The sequence below is a fragment of the Anser anser genome (assembly GCF_964211835.1).
Source record: "Anser anser genome assembly, chromosome: 1".
In the NCBI taxonomy this organism is placed as follows: Eukaryota; Metazoa; Chordata; class Aves; order Anseriformes; family Anatidae; genus Anser; species Anser anser.
This window is the reverse complement of record NC_139720.1, coordinates 488,648-514,245: the sequence shown is the minus strand read 5'-3', so window position 1 is coordinate 514,245 and position 25,598 is coordinate 488,648. Positions and strand designations below refer to the sequence as shown.

At 48.2% G+C, this 25,598-nt stretch overlaps 1 protein-coding gene across 11 annotated transcripts in view; it reads right to left on the bottom strand.

Annotated features, from left to right (window-relative positions):
* The window catches only part of SHANK3 (SH3 and multiple ankyrin repeat domains 3), a 389,687-nt gene that overhangs the window by 111,388 nt on the left and 252,701 nt on the right, over positions 1–25,598 (bottom strand). For all 11 annotated transcript variants that reach the window (XM_083835493.1, XM_083835500.1, XM_083835499.1 and 8 more), the window contains one exon: positions 16,926–17,001. In XM_083835493.1, the coding sequence (XP_083691619.1) occupies positions 16,926–17,001 (76 nt within the window). The remainder of the gene's footprint in view (positions 1–16,925; positions 17,002–25,598) is intronic.

The window sequence follows — 25,598 nt, the reverse complement described above, 5'->3', positions numbered from 1 at the left end:
GCTGCCCCCAGGCACACCTGGCCTGTGCAAGCTACACCGGAACAGCGACCCGTGGTGCAGAGGACTGCGACTGGCTCCCGGCAGGGCCACTACGGACTTCTGACACCCGACGCGTCCTGGTCCCGCACCCCGGGGCCCAGCCCCAGGCCTCGCAGCGAGGACACACTTCTCTGTCTCTCACTGATCCTGGCCTCAGGGATGGCGACTTCCGTCAGACCGCCCCCACGGAGGACAGCCTCCTGGATAGAAGCCACAGATTTTCACCACGCAGATCCTGCTCCGACGCTCAGCATGGATGGATTATCTCATAAAGGGGACTCCACCGTGTTCTTCAGCTGTTTAACAATAAATTACTCGCACTGTCAAGTGTTACTGCCCGTGAGGCTGCGCTGGGCCGGCAGACCCCAGCCTGAGTTTGCTGGGTGCAGAAGCCATTCGTTATCGGCTGCTCCCTGGCCCCGTGTCACAACCAGGCTGAGCTTGCACAGCAAGCCAGCAGCAAAGCAGAGAGCACAGCATTTTAGTTCTGACTGGATGATTTGCATCACTTTTTTAGTTCTTCTTCTTACAATGCATGTTTTCTAACAGATATATCAAAATCTGATTTATCCTTCTCTGTAAATTCAGCACTAGTCACGAGTTCCTTTGGTGGAAGAGTTACAGTCAGCTGAACTCCAGGAATGCAATCGAAAAGAAAACAACAGCATAAACCAAGACCACAGGCTGCACTTAGATCAGGACACTACTGGCATAAAGAAAATTTTGGCAAATGTTTGCCAGAAGACCATTTAAAACAAACAAGCAAACAGACCTGTACTAGAAATAGCTCCGACTTAACTGAGTGCAAGGGATGCTGCAGGTCCTGATTTGGCTGTTAAGTCAAAATGACTCCTGCTGAACTAATTTAATCTCACAAAGCTCTCTTATGAGGTGAATCTGCATGGGTGATGTGGTGCAAACGTTATTTTGTTCACTTCCAGTCTGTAGCGTATGCCAGCTGCAAAAAGAGATGGCCTTCAAGTTAGATGTGGTGGGTGATGAAATGTGAATTGAAACATAGGAAAGACAGAAATGTCCAGTAAGTACTGTGGTGTTGAATTTGGAACAAAGGTGGCCACTGGAATGATACAGGTGGAATGGAAAATTTGTCACCTCTACGGAGCGCATGAAGTACTACCTGCTAAAGTGAAGCATTTTCACATCCAGAGCTGGAATTCTTTACACTGAAGAGCATTAGGGAAATCAGCTAAGGAGCTGTCTCAGTAACAAATGTCAGTATTTAAGAAATTCTGGAAACTTGGGAAATTCCAGAGCCTGGAAGGAGTGCCAGGGATGACACAAGAACTATAAACTATCAGCCTGACACCAATCCTAAGTAAATTAACAAAATGCTTTATCTGGAAGATGGAATAAGAAATGCTTTTGGTGGTGTTACCAAGAGGTAGATCATGCCAGCATCTTGTCAAGATTCCAATATAATTGATGACAGTAACAATAGGAGACCACTTACTGTGGCTTGATACCACCACATGAATTAACTCTGTACAGTGCAACTTTCTAGTAGGCTATTAGAAATTTGTAGGCAACTTTCTAGTAGGCTATTAGAAATTCACTCACCAACAGGTCAAAAAAATACAGTCATAAGTATGCGGACACTAGCAGGGACAACTGCCTCCAATTAGTCCCACGAGGACCAGTCCTAATCCATCGTGCAGGCAGTGATCTATACCAGAGCTGTACAACTTCTGCACCTTTACAGCTGAGTTACACTCTTCTGCAGAGTCACACGTGTAGCAGAAGTCCTAGGGCTGACCACAGATACTAAGAGACATCTCACACAATTTTAGACTGGACAGGCTCTTATAATAAGCCATACCCAGTTCGTGAATAACGTTGTAAAATCCTGATTTAGAAACACAAGACCTATGTGTTTGAAGAGGAAACAGAGAATGCTGCCATAGCAGAGAACTGATTATCAGAATGATTTGGATTGTGCCGTTAAACAATCAGGACAAGAAAGGTTTGAGATACAGGTAAATACGAGTGTCAAAAGTACAGGCTCTATTTCAGGATAAACAACATTCTTGAAAAGCAACAACTAAAAAAAGAGAATACTGCTGCAGCATTAACGCTCACTGCAATCAAGTGAAGAAAGGCAATCTCTGGACTTATAAAAATTATACAATAGAAACAGAATTAGTATTTTCCTCTGAAAACATGGGTAAGACTTTACTGGAATAGTTCTGCCAGTGTCTTCAATAATGATGTGGAAACATTTGAGACCACAAGGCAATGAAAAAACAAGATCAGGAGTTGGAAATAAAGTCTTACAATATGAAATTCATCTTGATTTACTCCTATCAAAGAGGTCGAGAGGCATGTAGATTACTATACCGAACATAATGAAAGAGAAATATTTTCAGTATTTTAGAATTTTCAAGCAATGCAGGGCAAAAAGACCAGATTTCAAGATATGACTCAGAGGCCTTGAAATTCAGCCTTGAAATAAGGCCAATTCCCACTACAGTGGGCAATTAAACATCGAACACCGTGTCAGGAAAGTGGTGGACTCTTGCTTGAGGCTCTTCATTGACAACTCAGAGATTACATTTTCACTTAGCTTTTCCAAATTATGTATGGGAGAGGACTAGGTTGTTTGGAAGCTGATTCCTTCTGATCTTTTACATCTGCAATGACTGCACACCCCCAGCTTCTCTTTCCACTCCCCTCCTTTCTGGATGCTGCTTCAGGGAAAGCTGAAACAAAAACTAGCTGAAACAGGATAAATGACAATGGATGGGACAAAGCAGCTCTCTGAGGTTGTACAAGGATGCCTGAATGCTCTGAGTCGAACAATTGCTGTATTTAAGAGGGGAAGAAATAATCTACCAAATTAGACTGTTAAAAAAATCCAGGAGTTTTCACTTCCTTTGCATCATATGATGCTAGTCATATGCCAAAAACCTGTATCTGCTAAATTCCCTAACAGTAGGAGGGTGTTTGAGGCAAACAACAGTTTTGTCTTGTGAATATGCTGTTTTAGTCTACCAAAAGTCTTTGTAATCAAACACAGTACCTAGGTAAAATTTAATGGGCTGTTATACACAGGAAGTCAAATTAAATGTAATTGCCCCTTCTCACTCATATTTTATCGAAACAGAAAACATTTTGGGGTAATTTTTGTCTATTTAATTGAACTACTGTGAGTTGATGAAGTGCTAGAGGAAAGAACATTTGACACTATTTTTTAGAAATTTCATTTGTTTATAATGATCTGATTATCTTCTCTCTGGAAGAACAAGAGCCATTAGCCTCTAATCAAAAGAAAAATCCACCAAAATTCACTAAGAAGATATTGTTAAGAATCTGCACTATCTTTCATAATCCTACTTCCTAGGTAATGACGTAGCTCAGAGATATACGGCCATCCTCTGTAATACCTGTTTTTAATTGCTTTCTGGAAATCCGTAGAAATAACTTACAACTGATCATGTTGAAGAAAGACTTTTGTTTCCCTTTCCTCATGACACTTAAAAGACTAGCTACCGTAGCTGGCAGCGACACGTGCAATCTGAAGCCCTATCTCTCAGGAGTGGAATACTTGATGAAGATCTGGAGACGTGTAGCACAGCAATGATAATAAAAAATCAGAGAAAACCCAGTCTACAAGTGATTTTAAGAAGGCTTGCTCCAGTGCAGAATCAATTATACCAAAACACTCGTAACAGATGTTTGCCTAAAGTGTTCTTTATTTACCAAACAAGAGACCTTTAAATAACTATCTAGACAATCTTTTCTAATGCTATGCTACCCTTATGATTAGTTTTCTCCTACTGGCTAGCTTAATTTTGTTTGCTGTGGTTACTGCTGATGACTTCTTGTCCTATTCAAAAAGGTACTGTGCAGAGTTTATTCCCACCTCTGCAGTTAAAATCATGTATTTGAAGACTGTTACCATGCACTCTCACTCAGCACAGCACCCCAGTTTATACTTTACCAGTGCTAAGCTAAGCTAAGGAGAATATTTATTTCAAATGTTTGCTGGACTTCTGTTTGAATACCCCAGTATCTCTGGGTTTTTACATTTTGATATCGCTCACTGATGCTCAGTTTAGGATCGCTGTAACTTCCAAAGCTGCTCTGCAGAATTGCTACATAACCAACTGTTCTCCATTCTACATTTGCACAGTTGATTACTTTTCCGCAAGTGTAGTAATTTGCATTTCTCCTTACTGAATTGCATCTAAGCATTTTCAAAGAAGCGTTTCTATTGCCATGATTATTCTGAATTCCTATCCTGCCTACAAGTTTGCAGTATTTGCAGTGACTCACTGAGGGCATTTACGATGTCTTCTGTTCCTCATCAAGCAAGTATTCTTGTCCAGAAAAGGGGGAGGACGATGCTTGTCCCAGTGCTTAAACATTCTGGGAAGCAAAAGCCAACAGAGGTTCTGTGGGTTTCTCTTCTGCTCCTTCAGGTGTCCGAGTCAATAAACAATAGCAATGATGCTAAAGACATTCACCGTTACTCAGGCACAACACAGGGGAAGGTACCACAGCAGCAACAAATCTTGGTACAAAACAGAGAAGACGAACTGATTGTAAAGGATGAGTCATGTCTTAGGGAATGTATCTGACATCAGATAAATTTTGCTCAGGAATACCTTATTTTTCATCAACAACCGGGTAGTTAAATGAAGAGCTTTTTGTTGCCAGCACCTGGAGCAGGATGCATCTTGCCTAAGTTATGACACTGACGGTGGCTGTGGTTTAAACCCTATGGGCAGCTAGACACCACGCAGCCCCCCTCGCTCACCGCCCCCACCCCCTGCAAGAGAATCAGCGGGACAAAAGTTGGAAAACTCACGGGTCGAGATAAAGACAGCTTAATAAGTAAGAAAAAAAGAAAAGAAAAAAGGAAAGTAAAAAGAAAGAAAGAAAAAAAAAAGCAAAGCAAAGAAAGAACAAGCAATGCAAAACGCAACCGCTCACCACCCGCTGACTGACGCCCGGGCAGCCCGAGCGAGCCCCGGCAGCCCCCCGCCAGCTCCCCGGGTTTATTGCTCAGTGTGAGGCCACACGGAATGGGACATCCCTTTGGCCAGGCGGGGTCAGCTGTCCTGGGCCTGTCCCCTCCCAGCTTCTTGTGCACCCCCAGCCTCCTCGTTAGCAGGGCAGTATGAGAAGACAAAAAGTCCTTGACTTAGTGTAAGCACTGCTCTGCAACAACCAAAACATCGGTGTGTTATCACCACTATTTTCATTAGACATCCCCGAACGCTGCACAACATGAGATACTACGAAGAAAGTTAACTCCTCCGACCAGCCCAACAGTGTACACGTCTACATGTGTGCTAGTACCCCTGGGGTTCCTTTTGATTCATCTTACTTCTTTTAAATGTTTTAGATGGAAATTAAGTGCGCCCTGCAAGTTCCCTTTTGCTACTTCATACTACAAAGGGAACATTGATGGTAAGGTCAGGCAGACAGGTACCGACTGTCTGAAGGTACGCAAGATGAATTGCTCCTCCTTAGTCAGATGACAAAAGTCTCTCCTCTCCCCTGTTCAGCAGATGGCAGAAAACCATTAAACAAAGCGCAGTGTTACAGAAAACATTTACGCTTCGGTCAAAGACACCGAATAGTTGATAGGAAAACAAAGTTTTCAAAGACCAAACAAAGAACTGCACCATGGAAGAAAAATAACTGAGCTTAATAGCTGTAAAATGTTCAAAGAGCCAAGTCCTTCCTTTCTGAAGGTGGCTGAGAAGAAATGAAAAGGCTCCGGCGTGTTCTAACTTATTTTCTTCTTCCACCTAGCATGAAGGAACGAGAACAAACCTTTTTGGAATCTGTGATTATTTTTTTAATTAGTCTTGAGTGTTAAAACACACACCATGTTAGAGTACAGAGAGAGACTGATTCCTCTCACCTAACGGCCTTTTGTAAACCAGAATACAAGGACAAGGGTACTGCAGGAGACTAGGGGTTGGTTCATCAACACCAGTGTCCTTTAATGAATAATGGTCGGCAACAAACAACAAAGGAAAGACCTTAAGAAACAAGCTAAGTGATCAGCTCAAGGAACACCCTCCCTGCTTCTGAAAGCTCGTAACCGAATTCCTCCTCTCGAGCCCCTGACCAGGTCACAACGTTTCTTGGTCACAAACTTACTCTCCACTAGTTTTGTATGCACTTTTTGAATGCGTTGATATTTTTGGCCTCCACAACATGCAGAAGGAATAAATTCTACAATATAAGCACCTGCAGTGTGACAAAGTACTTTGTTTTATTTTAATCTTGCTGCTTGATAATTCCACTGAGTGCCACCTCATTCCTTTGTACTAAGAAATAACTATTGTTCCAAATTCACCTTCTTCTTGCCTACTCATAATTCTGCAAAACTCTGTCAAATCTTTCTCAGGTACCTCTTCCCCAGGCTGAAGAGTTCCAGGCTATTTAATCCTTCCTCAAATTAACAATGCTCCATGCTTTGGGCCACCCTTTTGCTTGCCTTTGAACTTTTTCTAATTCCTCTGATTCACACGGGTAAACTACAACTGCAAGTGCTTTTCAAGAGATTGTCAAACTATGGACTTACATAGAAGTGTAACAGGATTTTAGGAGACTTTCTATTTCTTTCCTATTTCCTAACATCCTATCTGTGTCATCAGTTGCTGCCTAGATGATGAGTCTACCCAGTGATGAGAACTACCCACATGGACTCCAAAACTGCTCAGAGTAAAATGCTGTTAAAGGAATCCATCACCACGCAGGTACACACTTCAAAGACTTTCAACCCCAAGGACTACAGGAGCCAGAAGGACTTTAGTCTCAGACAGACCAACCAGTCATTGCCTTGTTCAAGCTCTGGTGGCGTTCCTTGTATTGCCTAACCAAAACATACTGCAAGTACTCCGTGGAAAATAGGACTCCTCTGACCAAGCCTCATGACAAATGCTGAGGGTGGTGCATGTTTCCCTTCCCTCTACCCCGCCATAAACCCTTCTTTCCAGCATTTCACCTACAACAACAGGCATGGCATCCTTTGCTTAACTACAAAAAGAAAGGAAAAGCCCAAGGAACCCCTCTTAACTCTTGTGCAGCCGGAGGGTTATTTTGCAGACAAGTTGTTCGTACGTTTTCCCCCAACCTAGTTTCCAAACTGCTAACTAGCTTTCCTGATTTTCTTTTCTTTCTTTCTGTTGTTTTTTTTTTTTTTTTTTAAGAGAAAGCAAATGATAATAGTTTAGTAGACAGGTCTCCTTTCCAATGCTTCTTTAACTATTAAAAAGTATCTTTGAAAACTGTAGTTGTTCACAGCTTGGGTACCTTTCCTACCAGCTCACATTGGCTGGCTGTACTCTGCTTTAACCAATTCATTGCAGCACTATCTGGTCCTGTTTCTTGTAAAAAACTGGCCACAAAACCTCACATTACCCACCAATTCTAAAATTCTAAATTCTTAATTCCAGCAAAAGCTGAGCAGTCTAGTACATGACTCCAGGCAAAAGGACTGCTTGGGGAAAAGCAAGAGGTTCGTGGGGGTTCACTCTACCATTTCACTGAAACTTTCTGTGAAAGAGGTAAGTGGTCCCACAAGTCACTGTTCCCCAAAAGATTTTCAAAGACTATTTTGAAGGCATGCTAATTTGACAAGTGGATTATACAGGAGCCTTTTCAATAAGAGATTTAATTTTCTCCCTCTACACTTCTGTTGCTATAGAAATGCACGTTGCACTAGCCCAGTGCAGATTACTTTTTTCCAACTAGATGTGCTCACCGCTATAAAACCCTATTTCCTGTAATATACCAAAAGCAGGCACCCTTCCAGACCAGCTAAAGTGAACCGGTCAGCAGTTGAAGTCGCACAATAAATTTGTCAAAAATTCATTCCCCCCTGTAGTTGCTAAGCATAAGCTCCTTTTGCGGGGATATTTTTGATGACCCGCTCTGTAAAGCCATTGCCTAGGCCTCTTCCAGGCTGCTTGTTGAGCCCTGTCTGTAACACAGCTTCTCTCAGAGAATGCTTGCTAATTAGCCCAAACTAATCAGAACGACAAAGCTGATGCAATTCCCAGTTCCCTGCCTGCTGCTTGCCTCCTAGATGAGAGCTTGCGGGAGCATCAGGAAGGACCCCACCTGCGTAACGCCCAGCACACTTCAGGAGCGATCTCATACGCACAGCACACCAGGGACTGGTGGGAGAGGAGCAACCAGCAAACAAACTGCAGCACAGAAAGGAATAACAAGAGTTGTCTCGGAGCCCCACGTGGCCACGAAACAACTCGAGGAAATTCAGAGCCAGTATTTTACTTGGTCTGATCTGGAAGAACGGGAAGCAGCTTGCTGCCTGCACATCGCTACCACTGGCACCGCGCAGGCTCCCCAGAGGCACAACAGCCTCGGGAAGCGGCCACACAGAGGTGGTGCGTGGAGGTGGCCAATTCTGGTGACGGACACAAGCAGAAACGCTAGTATCAGCGGAGGAGGAGTAAAAGCTACAACCGTCACTGCCAAGGGGGATGGTTCCTGAACAGGACCTAGAGAAAAGAAAGAAACAAAAGCCACCAAAGTGCCTCTGCACCAGGAAAACGCTGCTGCTATTCTCGTACATGTTGGTGAAAGGAGAAATAGCAAGTTGTTGGTGCAGTCCCAAAGATTTCTAGGTTATTTTACCGATCACTTACAGTACTGATTTGCTCTCTCAATCCACCAGAATATTTGGGGGCTACAGCATACAGCGTACAAGGGGACGCTGAGAAAGCTGGGCTTGCTCAGCCTAGAGGAGAGCTGGCGAAGGGGGCCCCTCGCTGCCACCGCAGCTGCCTCACAGAGGCTGCAGAGAAGAGAGCGAGGCTCCTGGAGGCACACGGGGACGGACACGAGGCTTCGTGCACAGATCAGAACAGTGAGAGCACAAATGTTCTCGTGCCAGAAACAGACCCAGACCACAGGCCCCGGGAGGCTGTGGGGCCGCCAGCCCCGGAGACATGCGAAGCAACCTGATGGAAGCTGGCCCTGCTCTGAGCAGCACGTTGTTCTGGAGATACCCAGACACCCCTTCCGACCTCAAAGATTCTGTAACTCCGCACATTGACGTGTTTGGCCAGTCACAGCGTTTTGAGGCACAAAAATCTCTGCTTAGTGACTCCTTCATGTTTTTCCTCTTTTAAGGGAGATCCGTCCAGATGGCTTGTGAATACTGACCGCTGTAATCACTCTCCCTGCTCAGGTAATCCCCATGATTGAATAAAAAAATAATCCTAAATTGTCTGTTGCTCCCAATTCTTTTGCTTCCCAGCTGTGCCATGTAGAATGTGGGCTCTTAATTTTATGGAGTTAATTTCAAATCACTTTAATCTCTTTCCTTAACACAGTTCATCAGGGAACTCAATTCCCCTTCTGACTGCCTCTTTCTGATAAACACGAGCTCAAACTTTGCTGCCTGTTTGCCCGATTCCTATTTCAGACCAGATTATATTTGCTGAGCTCTGTCTCACACTCCTCATCCCCAGAGGTCTGGGGAAGGCTCTTGTTGCCCCCTGGGACCTTGAGCGCACCCCAGCTGTGGAGCAGCCTCCTGCCTTCTTCCTTCTGTAGCTGCTGTTACGCTTCAGAATGGTTATCAAGTGAGAGGAGGGGAGCCTGCCCCACAACAATCTCTCACCCTGTTCCAAAGCAGACCTCCTATCTATCATTTGTTATCGGCAATGTGCTAGTGAGGTTTAAAACTGAAATACTGCTTCCCTAGTGGTTGATTCCACAAAAGGAAAGACTTTTTTTCAGTATATAGCCTACTATCTTCCCATGTTCTCAAATATATCTCTCCGTGTATTTGTAGCTTTCTTTTCACCTTATTAAGCAAAAAAGAGTAAATTACATACCCCTCCCAAATCTGCTATTCACCACGTGAATGCTGTTCCCTCCTCCATTTCACAGGATATCCATTCAAACCTTCAGCCATTTCAAAGGCTTCTTCTGAAAACTAAAGTCACTTGTGTGTAATTTTCTCAAGTACTTTTAAGTTGTTCCTCAAACATTGTCATTATGTTAATCTTCTCCCACGTCTGAGACCTCCAGTGAAGTCAGAGTTGACGGAATAAGCACTTGCCTGCAAATCACGTTAATGTCTGCTGCACAGATCTTACAGCATCTTAGTTACTTCTTGATCTCTGCTCTAAAGGGATCTATCGGTTCAAGTGTTTAATTGTGGTGATTTCACACCGATGGGCAGCTAAGTTACAATGTACCGCTCTCTCACTCCCTCTCCTCAAAGGAACAGGGGGAGAAAATACTATTTAAAAGGGCTCATGAGCTGAGATAAGGACAGGGAGACACTCACCAATTACCGCCACAGGCAAAGCAGACTCAGAATAAGGAGATTAATACAATTTATTGCCTCTGATAGCAGACCAGACCAGGGAGAAATAAAAGCAAACTAAAAACACCTTCCCCCCATCCACCCTCTTCTATCTCCTTGTCCTGAGCGGCACAGGGGAACGGAGCTGTGAAGAACAGGAAAAAAAATATCCATTTATCCTATTTATTAAGGCAATCCTAAAACCAGCATGTGAATCCCCATACCACACAGGCCATTCTGCCTCCTCTCGAGTCCAAACTCCGTTTCGATCCCGAAACGCCGCTGAGATGTGCCCCGCGCAGCTGCAGGCTCTGCTCCCCGTGCTCGGCGCCACGCTGCAACCGCAGCGGCCAGCGCCGCCTGCGTGCCCCAGCCCCAGGCACACGGTGGACTCCAGGGAAGAGAGCCGATGTGGCTCCATGGAAATGGTAAGGTGCTGCTCCTGTCCCGGGGTGTCTTTTGCTGTCAGGGTGGCTGAATGGTGTTTCTCACATCACCTGCATCCAGGCCTTCAGACAGGGGTCGTGGGTGCTGCCCAGGCATCAGCAAAGCCAACACGCAGCCTCAGGGAAGGCAGCAGCTGCAGTTACCTGTCTTACCCTGAGCCGGTTTTCCCTAACTGAATGGCGAGGCTATGTTTTGTTTCTGCTTTCAGTGAACGACAAGCTTATACACTTTAACAAACTTCTTTCTGATTTCCTATCAGCATGCTGCAAGTATTTTGACACAACAGGAGCAGCAGACGCATGCACCCCACCGCTCAGCACCACCTCTGTCTCACCGTCTCCACCAAAGGCAATCCCGTCCCTTTCTCCATTTCAGGAGAGGGAGTGAAAGCACTCAAGTTACATGTCACTAGGCAAATTGATGGAATAACGATCCATTAAAGGCTATTAAATACAAGGACATTGCCTCTGGCACAGGAAGACTCTGAACAGTAAACTGCTGCAGGCAGGAATAATATTTTGGGGAGCTACTGAAATGTGCTTATTCTGTAGTCATTGCTGCACCTAGCACTGCCGCTGGCCACGCGGCAACACACGATACTGGCCTAAAGGGTCTTTGTCATGCTCCAGAGGGGCCATCTTCATGCTTTTATGTTGCATGACTACGCACTATATTACGGGACAACAGCTAAAATCATCCAATCTGTTTCAGTTTAAACAACCAAAATCTGTCAAAACCCCAAGTTTCCACATCCAGGCTTAGCATTGTTACTGTGATCCCGGCACACCCCGGTCACACTTTGGCAAAGCAGTCCAGCACACCACTGACTGCCTGGGAGTGCCGAGACCAATGGGACTATGGGGACAGGTCCAGAGAGGCTTTATATCCCCTGACACGTAGCCCCGGGGAACTTTAAGATGAAAAGATGCATTATCTTGTCTAAGGCGTGCAGTTAAAGACATACACATACACAATTACCTGACTCATTCCCCTCCTCCCCAGTTGATTCTGCAGTAACAGGACCACTATGGGCAAAACTGCCACCACGAGAAAAACTGCCCCCATTTTTTCCTCTTTCATGAGGGTCCCTGGATGCCAAGTTATAAGACAGATGGGACAGCTTCTTATTCCCTCGTGCAAGACCATTCCAGCCAGCTGCCCTTCCCAGTACGCTCCCTCCATTGCACCACCTCATCATACAAAAATTTCTGTGGATTTCCCTCAGGTCAGAGGGAAAACAGGAACAGGCCAGAGCCAGAAGAGATCGCTCTGCTGCAAGCTACAGCCCACAGACTACAAGGTGAGCACCTTTCTCTAAGTACAGCCTTTGGTTTACTTCACGTAGGAAACTGCTGGCTCCTGTTTCGCTCAGCGTCCACCAGGACGCCCAGGACCTTTTCTGCAGAGCTGCTGGGTGGCCCCCAGCATATCCTGGTCTCTGGGGTTGTTTATCTCCGGATGCAGGACTTTGCATTTCCCTTGGCTGAACTGCATTAGGTTCTTGTCAGCCCATCTCTCTGCCCGTCCAGGTCCCTCTGGATGGCAGCATGACCCTCTGGTATACCAGCCACTCCTTCCAGTTCGGCATCATCTGCAAACGTGCTGAGGGTACACTCTGCCCCATCATCCAGTGTATCTACGAAGATGTTGAACAGTATTGACCCCAGTATCAACCTCTGGGGTTCTCCACTAGTGGCTGGCCTCCAACTGGACTTTGTACCACTGATCACAACCCTCCGGACTCAGTCATTCAGGCAGTTTTCAATCCACCTTGCTATCCAGTTATGGAAATACACTTTGACAGTGCTTCTTTGAGGATGTTATTATGGAAGAAAGTATCAAAAGCCTTGCTCAAGTCAAGATAAACAAAATCCACTGCTCTCCCCACACCCAACGAGATAGTCACCTCATTGCAGAAAGTCATCAGCTTGGTAAAGTAGCATTTCCCCTTCGCAATTCCAGGCTGGCTACTCTCACTCACCTCTATTACCACGAGGATGATCAGAGGGCTGGAGCACCTCTGCTATGAGGACAGCACAGAGCTCCCCACGCCTTCCTCCTCACCCTTCCTGAAGACAGGGCTGACATTCGCTTTCTTCCAGTCGTCAGGAATCTCTCCCCACCAACACAGCCTTTCAAAGACAATCGAGAGCGGCCTCGCAATGCTATCAGCCAGATCCCTCAGCACTCCCGGGTGCACCTCGTCAGGCTCCCTGGGCTCATGGATGCCCAGTTTGTTTAAACATTCCCCAACCTCATCCTCCTCCACTGCGGGCAAGCCTATCTTGGCACGGACTCTCCTCCTGGTTTCAGGGGCCCAGGCTCCTGAAGGACTTGCCAGTGAGGACTGAGGCAAAGAAGGAAGCTCCTCAGCCTCACTCAGCTCATTCAAACTCTTCTTGCTGCATAAACATTCACCTTCCTTAGGAAGCAGGGAGAGAAAGCGTGAGTTTGGGGGCAGGCAGGGAGAGGAGCAGATGGGTGCCAAGGAGCTCTGAAGCTACAGCAATTCGTGCCAGGCACACCAAAAGGACAGCACTCAAACCCAGCAGCGTGGATTCAGCTGGAATTCAGAAGGGCCTGGCTTGAAATCGGGGTGTCATCTCTCAGCACTCTATCTGGCCAAGGCACTCAAAAAGCCTGCCTCATTTTCTTGTTCAAAATCATGCCTTTCTCTTTTAGTGCCGTACTCAGAAGTCCTCGTGAGCCCAACTTGTCTGTGACAACCACCGGTCCCTGCAGGGGCCCCGGACTGAGTGGGCAATACCGCAGCATTCAAAAAAAAGCTGCGACTGCTGAAGGATGGCCTTACCAGTGAAGGCTAAGGCACTGAGTACCTTGGTCTTCTCCTCGCCCTTTGCCATTAAGGTCCTTGCCTCATTCAGCAGGGGACCAATGTTTTCCCCAGTATTCCCTGATTTGGCTTGCAGAATCCTGTCCTGTTTGCCTTCTCCTCCCTTGCCAAATTCAATTCCAAGTGGGCTTCGGCTCTCCTAACCCCGTCCCAACACTCTCAGACACTGTGTCTGTATACCCCCCACGTCACTTCTCCCTGCTTCTGCCCCTTGGTCACGTCCTTCTTCTGTCTGAGTTTAGTGAGGATCTCCTTGTTCATCCACACCGGCCTCCTGCTGACCCATCTGTTTTCCTGTTTGTCCCGATGGACCATTCCTGAGCTTGGAGGAGCTGATCCTGGAGCATCAGCCAGCTCTCCTGGACCTCTCCTCTCCCCAGGATGGCATCCCATGGAATTCCTTCACACAGATCTCTGAAGAGGCTAAAGTCTGCTCTTGAGACAATCAGGTCAGATGCCCAGGCTTCCTCTATTATCAGAGTGAAGAGTTCAAAGCCAGGGAACAGGACTACTGTCGGCCAGGTGCCTGAACACAAAGCCATTTCAGCAGCCACACAGGACGCCAAGAAGGCAGCCGTGCCTTGAGATCTGCTCTCTGGGGAGCCTCACTTTGGGCTTCAGAGAAAAGCCTGCTTCACCCCCAGCTCACAACAGTCATCAAGGGTCAGGCCAGGAATCCTCCTGACTTCCTAGCAGCAGCTAACCATCGGAACATGATGAGGAAATTACAATAGAGTAACCATAGCGCGGTGCTTCCGCACTACGTGCTCCTAACCTCTGCTGCTGCATGACTAACTGAATTCCTGAGTCAGAGTCGATCTCTTCGTATTCAGAAGCCTGCAATGGATTTTTCTTTCTCTGATTTGTCCCGCTGCTTTCTGAACCTGTGTCAATTTTTAGCACTCTGAATGTCACTTAGCAAGGAGTTGCACGGTTTAATTGTATGTTACATGAAGAACCTCCTCCTTTTGTTCACTTTTAGCATTCAATGTACTTATTTCATTCAGTACCTCATGTTCTTGCACTGAAAAGACGGAGATCAACTACCTCTGGTTCACCTTTTCCATATCACTTATTTATGGACTTTCACCAAGACCCTTCTCCTTCACCAACATCTTCTAACCACGAGTGTTTCAGTCTATTCAGTCTCACCCTTATGGAAGACGTTTCACTATTTTGAGCCCCTGTTAGTTTTCCCTGCCAGCTTTTTGACAGCTATGCTATACACCTGAAAGATGAAAACTGGATGCTGGTTTCAAGATACTTGCATAGTACACAGTTATACAGACACTAATATTCATGTTTTCCATTTTGTCCTGTTTTCCTTTCTTAACAAACTAAATTTCCTTTTCCAGGTTTGGACTGGAATTGAAGTAATCCCCCAGTCTTATTCCTGAGCAGGAGAAGTCAGTCCAACACCTCCACTGAACACAAAATACTACTACTACTTTTTTGCTTGCATGCATTATCTTTTATTTTCTGTATTGGAGTTTAGCCGCTCAGTACCCAGTGTCACAATATTCAGTACTGTGCAATTGTTCTGCAACTAAACTCCATTTTTTTTTCTACAACCCTGGCAATCTTAGAAGTGTTCAGTAACTTTGTTAGCTCACCATGCATAAATGATGTGGAAAGGAACCAAGCAGGTTCAACAGCACGGACTTGAGAGCAGGTTCCCCCGGAAATCCAGGGGTGAGCCTTCTCCAATTGCCCTCCTACACAATAGCTTTAATTGTATTTTCTGACCTACTCTTGTTTGCTTTCTGTGAATGCCTCAGTATTAACGAAGATATTTTTACTGTGATATCACAGTGATGTCAGATCTTTTATTCCTAAGCAATTACAAAGACATGAAGAATCTTTAATAGGCAAGAGTACCTTGCAGCGTTGCTTTGAATGTGTGCTGTCTTTCATGTTGCAAAATAAATTTATTCTATTATCCCACTGTTTATTGACCCAGCTTGATGCAATCTCATCCATCTGCCCTTGTCTTCCTTACGAATTTTGAATAATCTGCAAATTTTGACCTATTTCCTGCCCTTTTCAAGACCTAGTGCAACCAGTGACCCCAGCACAGATTCTCTGAGTTCCGTGTAGCATTTGGCTATGATGGAAATTTAGTGTTTTTCCCTCTCCATTCTTATTCTTCGCTGTTTTCTGAGTCATAGCAGCATTTTCTCTTTTGTCCCATGATCAGTTAAGAATATAAACAGCTCTGAAGAAGCATGTCACAGGATTTTTGAAAATCCAAACAAGCTACACCCATAACTTTGAGTAAAAAAGTGTTGAGAGCCATGGAGACAGATTTAGGAGAAGTAGCTCAGAACAAAGAATACATTCACTGCTTTGCTGGTAAACTCAAAGACTTCAGGATAACTTAATTTTGCATAATGAATTATCACAATTTGCTCCTTTCACGTCATTCATGCTTATTTCATAAGCAATAATGCCCATCCAATTACTTTAATGACCAACAGTTTGAAATAGCAATGAAGCCTGACTGCAAGTAGGGAGTGCATTACACAGAGTAACCCTACATCTACCCCTCAAGCACATCACACACAAGCCGTGTCAAAAGCACACTCTTGAATCCAAAAAGTAGAGCCACTCCTACAGCTCAGTCTCCTACAAACATGTCCACCAGCCACACGTGCTCAAGACGACATACAAAAGAGCAGCACCACCCCTGCTTTCATGGTAATTCCAAGCTTACTTCAGTATCAAGCCTGACCATTTTCCCAAACGTCAGTCTCCCTGCCAAAGTGAGTACACCCGATCGGACTCGATGATCTTTCAAGGTCCCTTCCACTCCCTAACATTCTGTGGTTGCCACATACTGGAACACCCCAGGTGAACATCCCTGTAGTCCAGAGAGCACATTCAGTACTGCCAAGGGGCTCAAGTGACTGCAGTCTGCATGCTATCGCCTGCACAGCACCATCCTCTTCCCCTTCATAAGGGAGCCATAATCCCAGATCTGCATCCAAACCATTTCCTTCAATTCCTGGAGCACACCACAAAACCTCCAGAACACTTATTTCTAAACTAAAACACAAGCCAAACTGCCCTGTTCAGTTTCAACATTTTATGCAAGCAAGCCTCATCTAGGACTTACAGTTTAGACTACAAATGAATTGACAGAAACAACCAGAAAGTTTCCTTCCCATAAAATTAACATGACACATACTGCACAGTCAGAAAAATGAGATGTTCTTTCCATGGAAATGAATCTCCTTATAATCACAAAGCAAAGATGCTTACCTGTGAGAGGTGAAATTGTCGTAAGAGCCCACAGTATAATGTCGGAAGAGACGCTTTGTCCTGTCTTCTCTGGTTTCTACAAGAGAAAAGACACATCACAAAGCTGAGAGCTAAAAGAACACTTATCATTACCTCTGTTTTCTCTATATGTATACAGAGTGAACCTCGCTTTCATGCAAACATTAATTAATAAACACGCAATAATCTGTGTGCAGACGTGTCAATGTGATCAGTCCCATGCATACTCGGGTACAGTCCCATATGCACACAAACAGCATCAGTGAACGTAAGATCTCTTCGCTAGGACTTCTGAACCCAGAGATTGTAATATACCACGCTGAAGCATCAAATCTCGACAAACTCCAAAGCAGAGCCAAAGAGGAGAACCAGCCCCAGTAAGGCAAAGACATACTCCATGTCCCAAGGGAGCTGCCAGATTTTGTCCCTTTGCTCTGTTTGGCCACTTGAATTTTAGGCATGTCAAGCAATGTGGATGCAGTTGCCACAGAAAAACTGGTAACAACTCCAGTCAGCCTTCATCTCCTCAGGCGGTCACTGAGATCTCTGAGTTACGAGGAAGGAAAGCCAGGAACCCAGAGAGGCTTCTGTTACCTCCCGTGTGAACCAGCAGCACTGCCCCAGCGGCTCTTCGGCCGAAGTCAGCGTGTTGGGCTCTTCAGGCCACACATGGCCCAAATATCCCCTTTTGGGTGTAACAATTCCAGAGTCTACTTGCTTGCCTCAGAACGGTGGAAAAAGCCAGAGAAGCTGCCAGCCTGACCTGACACTTCAGGGCAAACAGAGGAGCCCACAGGTAGGCACCCAGAGAACTCCAAAGCTGACAAGAGAAGAGATGCTTGGGCCTCCAGGCTGCTGGCCGCTGAGGAAAGGCAGCTTGAGTCATGGCTAGTGGACACGGATGCCACTGCAGCCACTGTAATGTGGCTGGCAGCCACTGGCTGAAAGGTGACAGGGAGAATTTAAGTTAAGTATTTCATTTAACAGTGTAAGAATTTAAGCTGGACATTCCCAGTTACCATTTTCCTAACCCAGAAGAAATTTGCATCACACTACCAAAACTGAAGTTATTTGCACGACCCAGAATTAATATGCAAGACTCAAGCTGCAGGGAGCAATTGAGGCCTTGCGCCAACCAGACTGAGAACATCACATTGAACCAGCTCACACACGGCTACACTAGGGTGGTGGCAGGACACCAAACCATCAGGTCACTCCATTTGCCTTTGTCACTACATTCTTTTGAAGCACTTGGTGTTGTTCACTGCGTTAGCGGCTACATCAGGCAGGCTGCTGATCTGATGCAGATAGGGAATGTCTTTTAGCAGACTGAGTAGGGCAGTCAAAAGGGGGACAGAATGAAGGGGGAAGGAGAAGAGACGAAGAGTAAAACATTTTTCTCTTCAATAGGGACACAAGCTGTTTGCACCCAAAGCAGAAACAACACAAAATAGATGTTTGCTTTCACCTGCTTTGGAATTGTCATTTTGGAATGACAAAAGCCAGCAAGAAGGGGCTACAAAAGTAGAGGGGCAGGAGTTTTTACTGCCATTGCAACGCTGTCAGCCTAAGGAGGCTTGTTTTAAACTCAGGACAGGATGCACTTTCAGAGCTTTTACCCTGGTCTTGCGATCAGAAGGAACCATCACCGCTGTCCTAAGGCGGTAAGTGGAATTGCTGCTACAGTGGTCACAACGCCAGCCGCCTGCCGTGGGGACAGGTGACAGCCCCCGCTGCATCAGCAGCTGCCGTGCCACAGCCAGCACGCTTCCCTGCACCCTCGCAGCTCCCCAGCAGGCGCGGGCTGTCCTCCGCTACTGGAGGCTGCGTCTGGAGGTCGGCTTCGCATCTCCTCTCCCAAAGAGGCTTGTGCAGCGGGGTGCGAGGCATGTACTTCGACAAAGATGTCCTGCTCGGGGGCGAACCTCGCCCTCAGCATGCGCTTCCACTGCACGCACAAAGCACGCTTACTACTGCCAAGGTTAAACCAACAAGTACCTTCACCAAAGCGTAGATATGGATTTGCCAAACACAGCCTTGTATATTTTTTTAGATTTTTTCTTTCTGATGTCCTCTTTTTGTTTTATTTTTTTAGATTTTTCTTTGTCATCTCAGAAGAGCTGAAGAGCAGCCTTATCACGTCCCTGCCGAGTAGCGCCCCGTGCCATGGCTCCGGCTTTCCTTCCCACCACATCAGACACCTCCAGGCATGCCTCAGTGGCCTCCGAAGCGGGGTGTGCGCGACAAGCCAGCGTGGCGTGGCAGTAACGTGGTTTTTGCAGCATTGCAAAAAACTTTCTCAGAAGCGTTTTCTCTGGCTCCGTCTCACGCGTTTCCAGTTCCTATTTTTGCACAAGCTTCGCAGTGTACGTGACGGAGCAGTAGGGATGAGCACGCGTACCGCACCGTACCGATCTGTACCGCACCGTTCCATTCTGTACTGTCCCGTACTGTGCCGTACCGTACTGTATCGATACAAAATTACTGTAAATTACCGATATAACACGTAATCGTACGATTCCTGCACGATTCCTGCACGATCCCTGTCCGCTATTTTTTAGCGATACGGTTCAGTGGAGGACTTGTGTTAGGCCAGAGGTCGCACCAGGTGATCGCGGAGGTCTCCTCCAGCCTAGACGGCTCCGTGACGCCGCGGCACCGCGCCGTGCCGTGCGGGGGGGCCGCGGCTCGGGGCTGCCGCCGGCAGGGGCCGCCCGCGCGCCACGGCGGCGCCGGGGCCCCCCCAGCCCGGTCCGCGGGCGGCCCCGGGGCGCGCAGGGCCCGGCGGCGTCACCCGGCCGGCGGGGGGGCGCCCCGCGAGTCCTCCGGGCTGGCGCCCTCCCGCCCAGCCCCGGCGCCGCGGTCCCGGGGGGGCGGTCCCGGGGGGGCGGTCCCGGGGGGTTGCCGCAGCGCGGCGGGGACCGCAGGGGCTGGGGGCGCGGAGCTGCCGGGCGGCCGGGGGGGCGACGACCCCGCTCCTGCGGCTGGAAATCAGCCGAGGCAGCTTCGCACCTCGCTCGTAACCCTCCGCAGCGGCGGCGGACTGCCAGCCCCTAACGCCGGACGGGGACGCCCGGCCTCCGCCACCGCGGTAAGAGCACGCGGCAGCCGCCGAGGGAAGGCGGCACCAGGAGCCCCGGCAGGGCCGGCGGGCTGCCCGGGAAGCTCCGCACCGCACCCCCAGCAGCAGGGAGCAGCCCCGGGAGCAGGGAGCAGCCCCAGGAGCAGGGAGCAGCCCCAGGAGCAAGGAGCAGCCCCAGGAGCAGGGAGCAGCCCCAGGAGCAGGGAGCAGCCCCAGCAGCAGGGAGCAGCCCCAGCTCCACCTGCACGCCATCAGCACCACGGGGACCCCGCAACGCTTCCCATGGAGGGAGTGAGGGAGCGCTGCGGGGGCCTAAGATCCACCGAAAGCACCAGGATGACACCCAAGGCCAACGTGCCTGCGAAGGAGCTGTACCCACAGTAACAGGTTGACACGGATGCAATAAAAACGGGAAGGGGGTAGTGAAGCGGGACAGGTGGGCAGGCCCTTGTGGAGGTACTGGGACAGCGCAAGCTGAGCAGACCACGACAGCTGAGGTGAGCACGTCCACCTCTGCCTCGTGGTACGCAGAGGGTCTCAGCGCAGACACAGCCACAGCCCCCTTCGGTCCCTGTCAGGGACAAACACGTTGCTGCTGCAGCGCCACGAGCCCTGCTCCAGGCAGGTTTCCCCTCGCCTCCGGCCTCTCATCGCTGCTCCCAGGGGCCCCCAGAAAGCCCCACTCCCCGTGTCCCCACGCACCTTCACTTCAGTCCTTTCTCCTTCCCCTTTCTCTACCATACTGTGCCTCCTCTTCCTTCATCTCCTGCCTCCCATCCACGCATGCACAGACACGTGTACCTCATCTGCAAACATCCCTATCGATCTCATTCCAGATAGAGGAATGGTGATTTTGTGAAGGGAGCTGGATTTATGGGCTGTCCGCAGCCCAAAGGCTCGTTCTCTTCATGACTGCTAAATATAGCTGCTGTGGAGTGTGTGTTTAATGGAGCCGTCAAGGAGGCATCAGGGGCTGAGGCTGATGGATGGAGAGGAGCGAATGCTTTGGAGATAGGTGTGGAGAGGGAGGCTCTATATTTAGGGGACGGAGCAAGAGGAGGTAGAGCCCCTGGCTCCCGGGGTGGCTCTGCAGGAGGAGCTGTGCGTGCAGGGCTGCGGGGGCTCCTTGCGATGCACACAGCGGCACGAGGAGGGAACCAGGAGCAGGGAACAGAAAACGCTGAAAAGCGACAGCCTGGAAAGCAGGAGCAGGTAGATGGATGCAGCCTGCACTCAGGCTGTGCTGCAGAGCGCCCGTAAAGGTAACAAATATTTTTTTTTCTAGGTAAGCCTGTCCAGTACAGAAAATGAAAATACAAGAATGCCAATATCCCATGACAGGCCAAGAGAAGTCTCGACATGCCAAAGAGACGGTCACAGGAGAGAAGCAGCGCTCACGCAGACTGCCTGGATAGAGGGCCCTGCTGGGCCAGCGAGGGGCAGGAAGCCTGAGCGCCATTCCCCCGCAGCCCCAGCACCTGGGTTAGCCCAGTCCTCTCAGCTCAGACAGAGTTATTTTTTCTAGTTGAAACCCACATTTTGCTTTCTGAATGTGTGAAAAATACCTTTTTATTTCTACAGAATGATAGAACTATACTTCTAAATATTACATTTAATCTTATTAAATGCAAGGTTTATGTCTCTCTCGTTACTGGCAGCAGTTTCTCTTTCATCACTATTTTTGATCAACTGTTCCTGTACCACAACGGGCACCGTAGCAGCAGAAATTCTCCCAGGTTAACAGGCTGACATTGGCGACAGAAATGCACCATGGCAGCCAAACAAAGGGCTGCTCCTTGCAGCCAGAACCCCCCCACCCCCCAGTGGCTGCAGGCTGAGAACACTTTGGGCCAGCACAGCAGATTCCTGCACTGGGTGAAGCATAAGGAGCCAGATTTTGGAAAATGATCTCTTAAATGATTTAATGCAGCAGCTGGGACAATACGGTTATCACCCAAGAGCTACATCAAACCACCTGAGAGGTCAAGGTCATAGCAAACCATACAGCAGTCAAGCAGATAAGGAACTGAGGAAGGGAAATAACAGTTCAACCCTGTGCTAGTCAAGAAGGAGGATTTCAAATGGACACAACCTTCCAAACTGAAATTTCACACTGAAATGAGTAATATGCAAGTCTGAGGAGATGGGGTCTCAGGAATGGAGAAGGCTGGGGCCTGTACTTGCGCCTTCTCCAGTACGTGGACACTTCTCATGCCAACGCACCCACGAGGAAGGCTCAGAGAGGCCCCGTCTGTTTCAGCAGTCCCTGGTGGGAGTACTGATTCATTGCTTTTTGAACTGCCTCACCGCTCTGGAAGAGATACCACATGCAGACAATGCTCTCGGTCAACAGAAATGTCGGGCAGCCTCCTCCTCCTGAAGCAAGCTGGACCATAAGCCTTGGCAGACCCATGGGAGAGCCGCGCCACCCCCCAGGCAAAGCCAGTGCCGGGACAGCGCAGAACCCCAGCCAACGCCGGCAGGGCTCAGCGGGGCGAGCTGCGGTGCCGGGGCGAGCCCCAGGGGCAGCTCCCAGGCAGGGGGAAGCGCAGTGCTGCAGCCCCTGCTCTGTGCAGCTCCGCAGGCGCGCGGCGCTGGCAGACGGAGCCTGCTGCCCATTGTGGATTTCACCCACGCGTCCCAAACAGTGCTCTCGAGCACCTGACTCGGAGTAGGTTGATGAGCAGATGCCACCACAATTAAAGACTCTTCCAGGCTCTGTGCCAGTCAGCCAATCTGGCTGGGGCTGCCTCCGAGCACACTGCTGAAAAGAAAGGGAATTATTTCACAAGAAGAAATGCTGAACTATGCTGAAAGGGGGAAAAGGGCACGCGGAGGCGAGAGAGGATCCTGATGGCCCTCCACACAGAAGACAAGGAGCTGGAGCAGGTAGGACACCGGAATGCATCCCCTCTGCCACCAGCTGCGGTGACCACTGGCAAGAGCTCCTTCGGTAGCAGCAGGTCCAGTGCAGACGGGGGTCTGCACGCCAGCGTCAGCAAGCCTTACTTGAAATGCAAGCAAGCATGGAAACCCTTGAAGTATGACTCTTCTTCCCTTTCTCACAGCACTGCCAGGAGAATCAACTAATTCATACCCCTGCTGCACCTGGATCTGTTGACTGAAAACAGAAAAGCCCAAGAATGTATTTGCTTAGAGATTTGTGGCATTACCGTATTTTATGCAGAACGGTTAGCTAATTTATGTTTTCCCCATGACTGATTTTTATTCTCTGAAGTTCAAATACAACTTTTCTCTGAAAAGAAATAATTCTAGAAGCCTTGCTGTATAACCCTTAGTTTCACACAATAATTTATGTTCAAGGTGTAGTCATTTGGTGCACCTTTGGCCTGTGTTGCACAAATGCACAGAGGAGATAATTGTATTAGCCCGCTTCTTGCCTTTCATTTATGAGTTATACTTGCAATACAATTATGTTTGTTAGAGTTTTTAGCTTATCTGCTACTGAAAAAATGCAAATAAATGGAAAGTCATCTCTCAAATAACTGTGAGTTAGAGAGAAGCATCTGTGCGTTACCTCTCACAAGGACTTAACTGCCCAGGTTGTCAGTTTAAGAGGAACAGGGGGATCAGTTAACGAAGCTGTAATGCTGAAACGCCACGCACAGCAGTAGCAGGGCCCAGAAAACAACGTTCATCAGAAGGTCTCCACAGCCATGCCATGTAGATTTATACCTATTCCCGTATCAAAAGTATTTCCAGGAAGTGCCGCCCAGGGAGGTGCAATTAATTCTGAACGATCCAAAAACCTCTGAGAGGGAACTCCTCACTCAGCTCCCCCTTGCCCCAGCGTAACGCAGCCGTGCAGGCACGCAGTCCTTCCCCACAGGCACCTCCAGGGCCAAGCAGCTGGGACAGCACCAGCTGCAGCTCCCCCGGCAGGCCGATCACGCTGGCACTGCTGCCCCCGCGGACTCATCAGCAGGACATGCCCCTAACTCCCCTGCAGCGCTATGGGGGGGGGGATGGACAGATGATGACAGCCCCTAATGTGGATTTTTTTCCCTTTTTGCTTTTATTTAAATAAAAACAAAACAAGGCTGTTGAGATCAGGAACTCCCACAAGCTGCTAGTTACCTTCAAAGAAAGCCATTTATGATAATGGTTTGCACAGCCAAATCCTAGCGTGAAGACTGCCACTCCTGCACTGATCCCTACGTGTTAGGACAAACGGGGACCTCAGCAATGCCACCTCCTTGATGGCCAGTAGCTACCAGCAAGAGGCTCACAGCCATAATCCAGCACAGGTCAGCCTGGGCTCCTAGACCCAGACCATGCCCAACCAGGGGAACTCAGAAGGGCAGGGACCCTACCTGAGCATCCAGACCCACACAAGTTCCTTCATTAGTGACAATTAGGTTCACCTTGCCACGTCTCCACCTGCCCACCTTTGTTTTGGGCAACAAAACTGGTGAACCGTCTGGAGCACAAGTCCCGTGAGGAGCGGCTGAGGGCGCTGGGGTTGTTTAGCCTGGGGAAGAGAAGGCTCAGGGGAGACCTCATCGCTCTCTACAACTTCCTGAAGGGAGGCTGTGATGAGGAGGGGGTTGGCCTCTTCTCTCAGATAACTAATGATAGGGCTCGAGGAAATGGCAACGAGTTGCACCTGGGGAGATTTAGCTTAGACATCAGGAAAAACTTTTTCTTTCAAAGAGCGGCCAGGCACTGGAACGGGTTGCCCAGGGAGTCACCTGTGGTGGAGTCACCGTCCCTGGCAGTGTTCAAGAAGCGCCTGGACAAGGTGCTACGAGATACGATTTAGTAGCTTAGTGGGTAGTATTGGTGATAGGAGGATGGTAGCACTTCCCAACCTTGTGTTTCTATGATTCTGTGATGCCTGGCACATGTCACTTCTCTCCGGACAGCGCTGTCCCCTCCAGAACAAAAGCCATCTGTGTTGCGCAAGAACCCCAGGTGCCCCTTCCCCATTCACATGGACCAGGGCTCATTTGGCACCGCAGGGAACCAACTTCACTGGCACAGCACAGGACAGACATTTTTACTCTGAACGCTTGCACAACAAATTGCTGTCCCACCATTCCAGGGAACCCCAGCTCTGCAACCAAGTGCTGAGAAAATACAGGGTAAGCCAGAGCTATACTCACAGCTCCAGGGAAAAGAGGCAGCTCACAGACAGCATGGGTACCAATTAAAGATGACGAAGACAGCAGGGGAGAGCACTTACTGGCACCAGGCACAGCAAGGGAAAAATGGATGCAAGTTTTGTCTGTCCGCCTGTGAGGTAAGCAGTCAGGTCAAGCCTATTTCTCTGAAGCAGATGGTGCCTGCTTTGAACACAGTTAAGAAGTGTCAGAATCGAGGCTACCTAAGCTTTATTAAGACCCCTTCATGTTGGGCTTCTCCAATTCTTCACCTTCCCTTTCTTTTTGTCATTTTTGGAAAAAAAAAGTCTCCTTCTGCTTCTCTTAGATCCCTTGATCTGTACTTACAGATCTGTGCTTTGGGGACATCAAGGCAGCAGGGAGCACAGGAAACCTTCACTCTTCATAACGAGCTTTCCGGAGATGGGTTGTGTACAGACTTACCCCAAC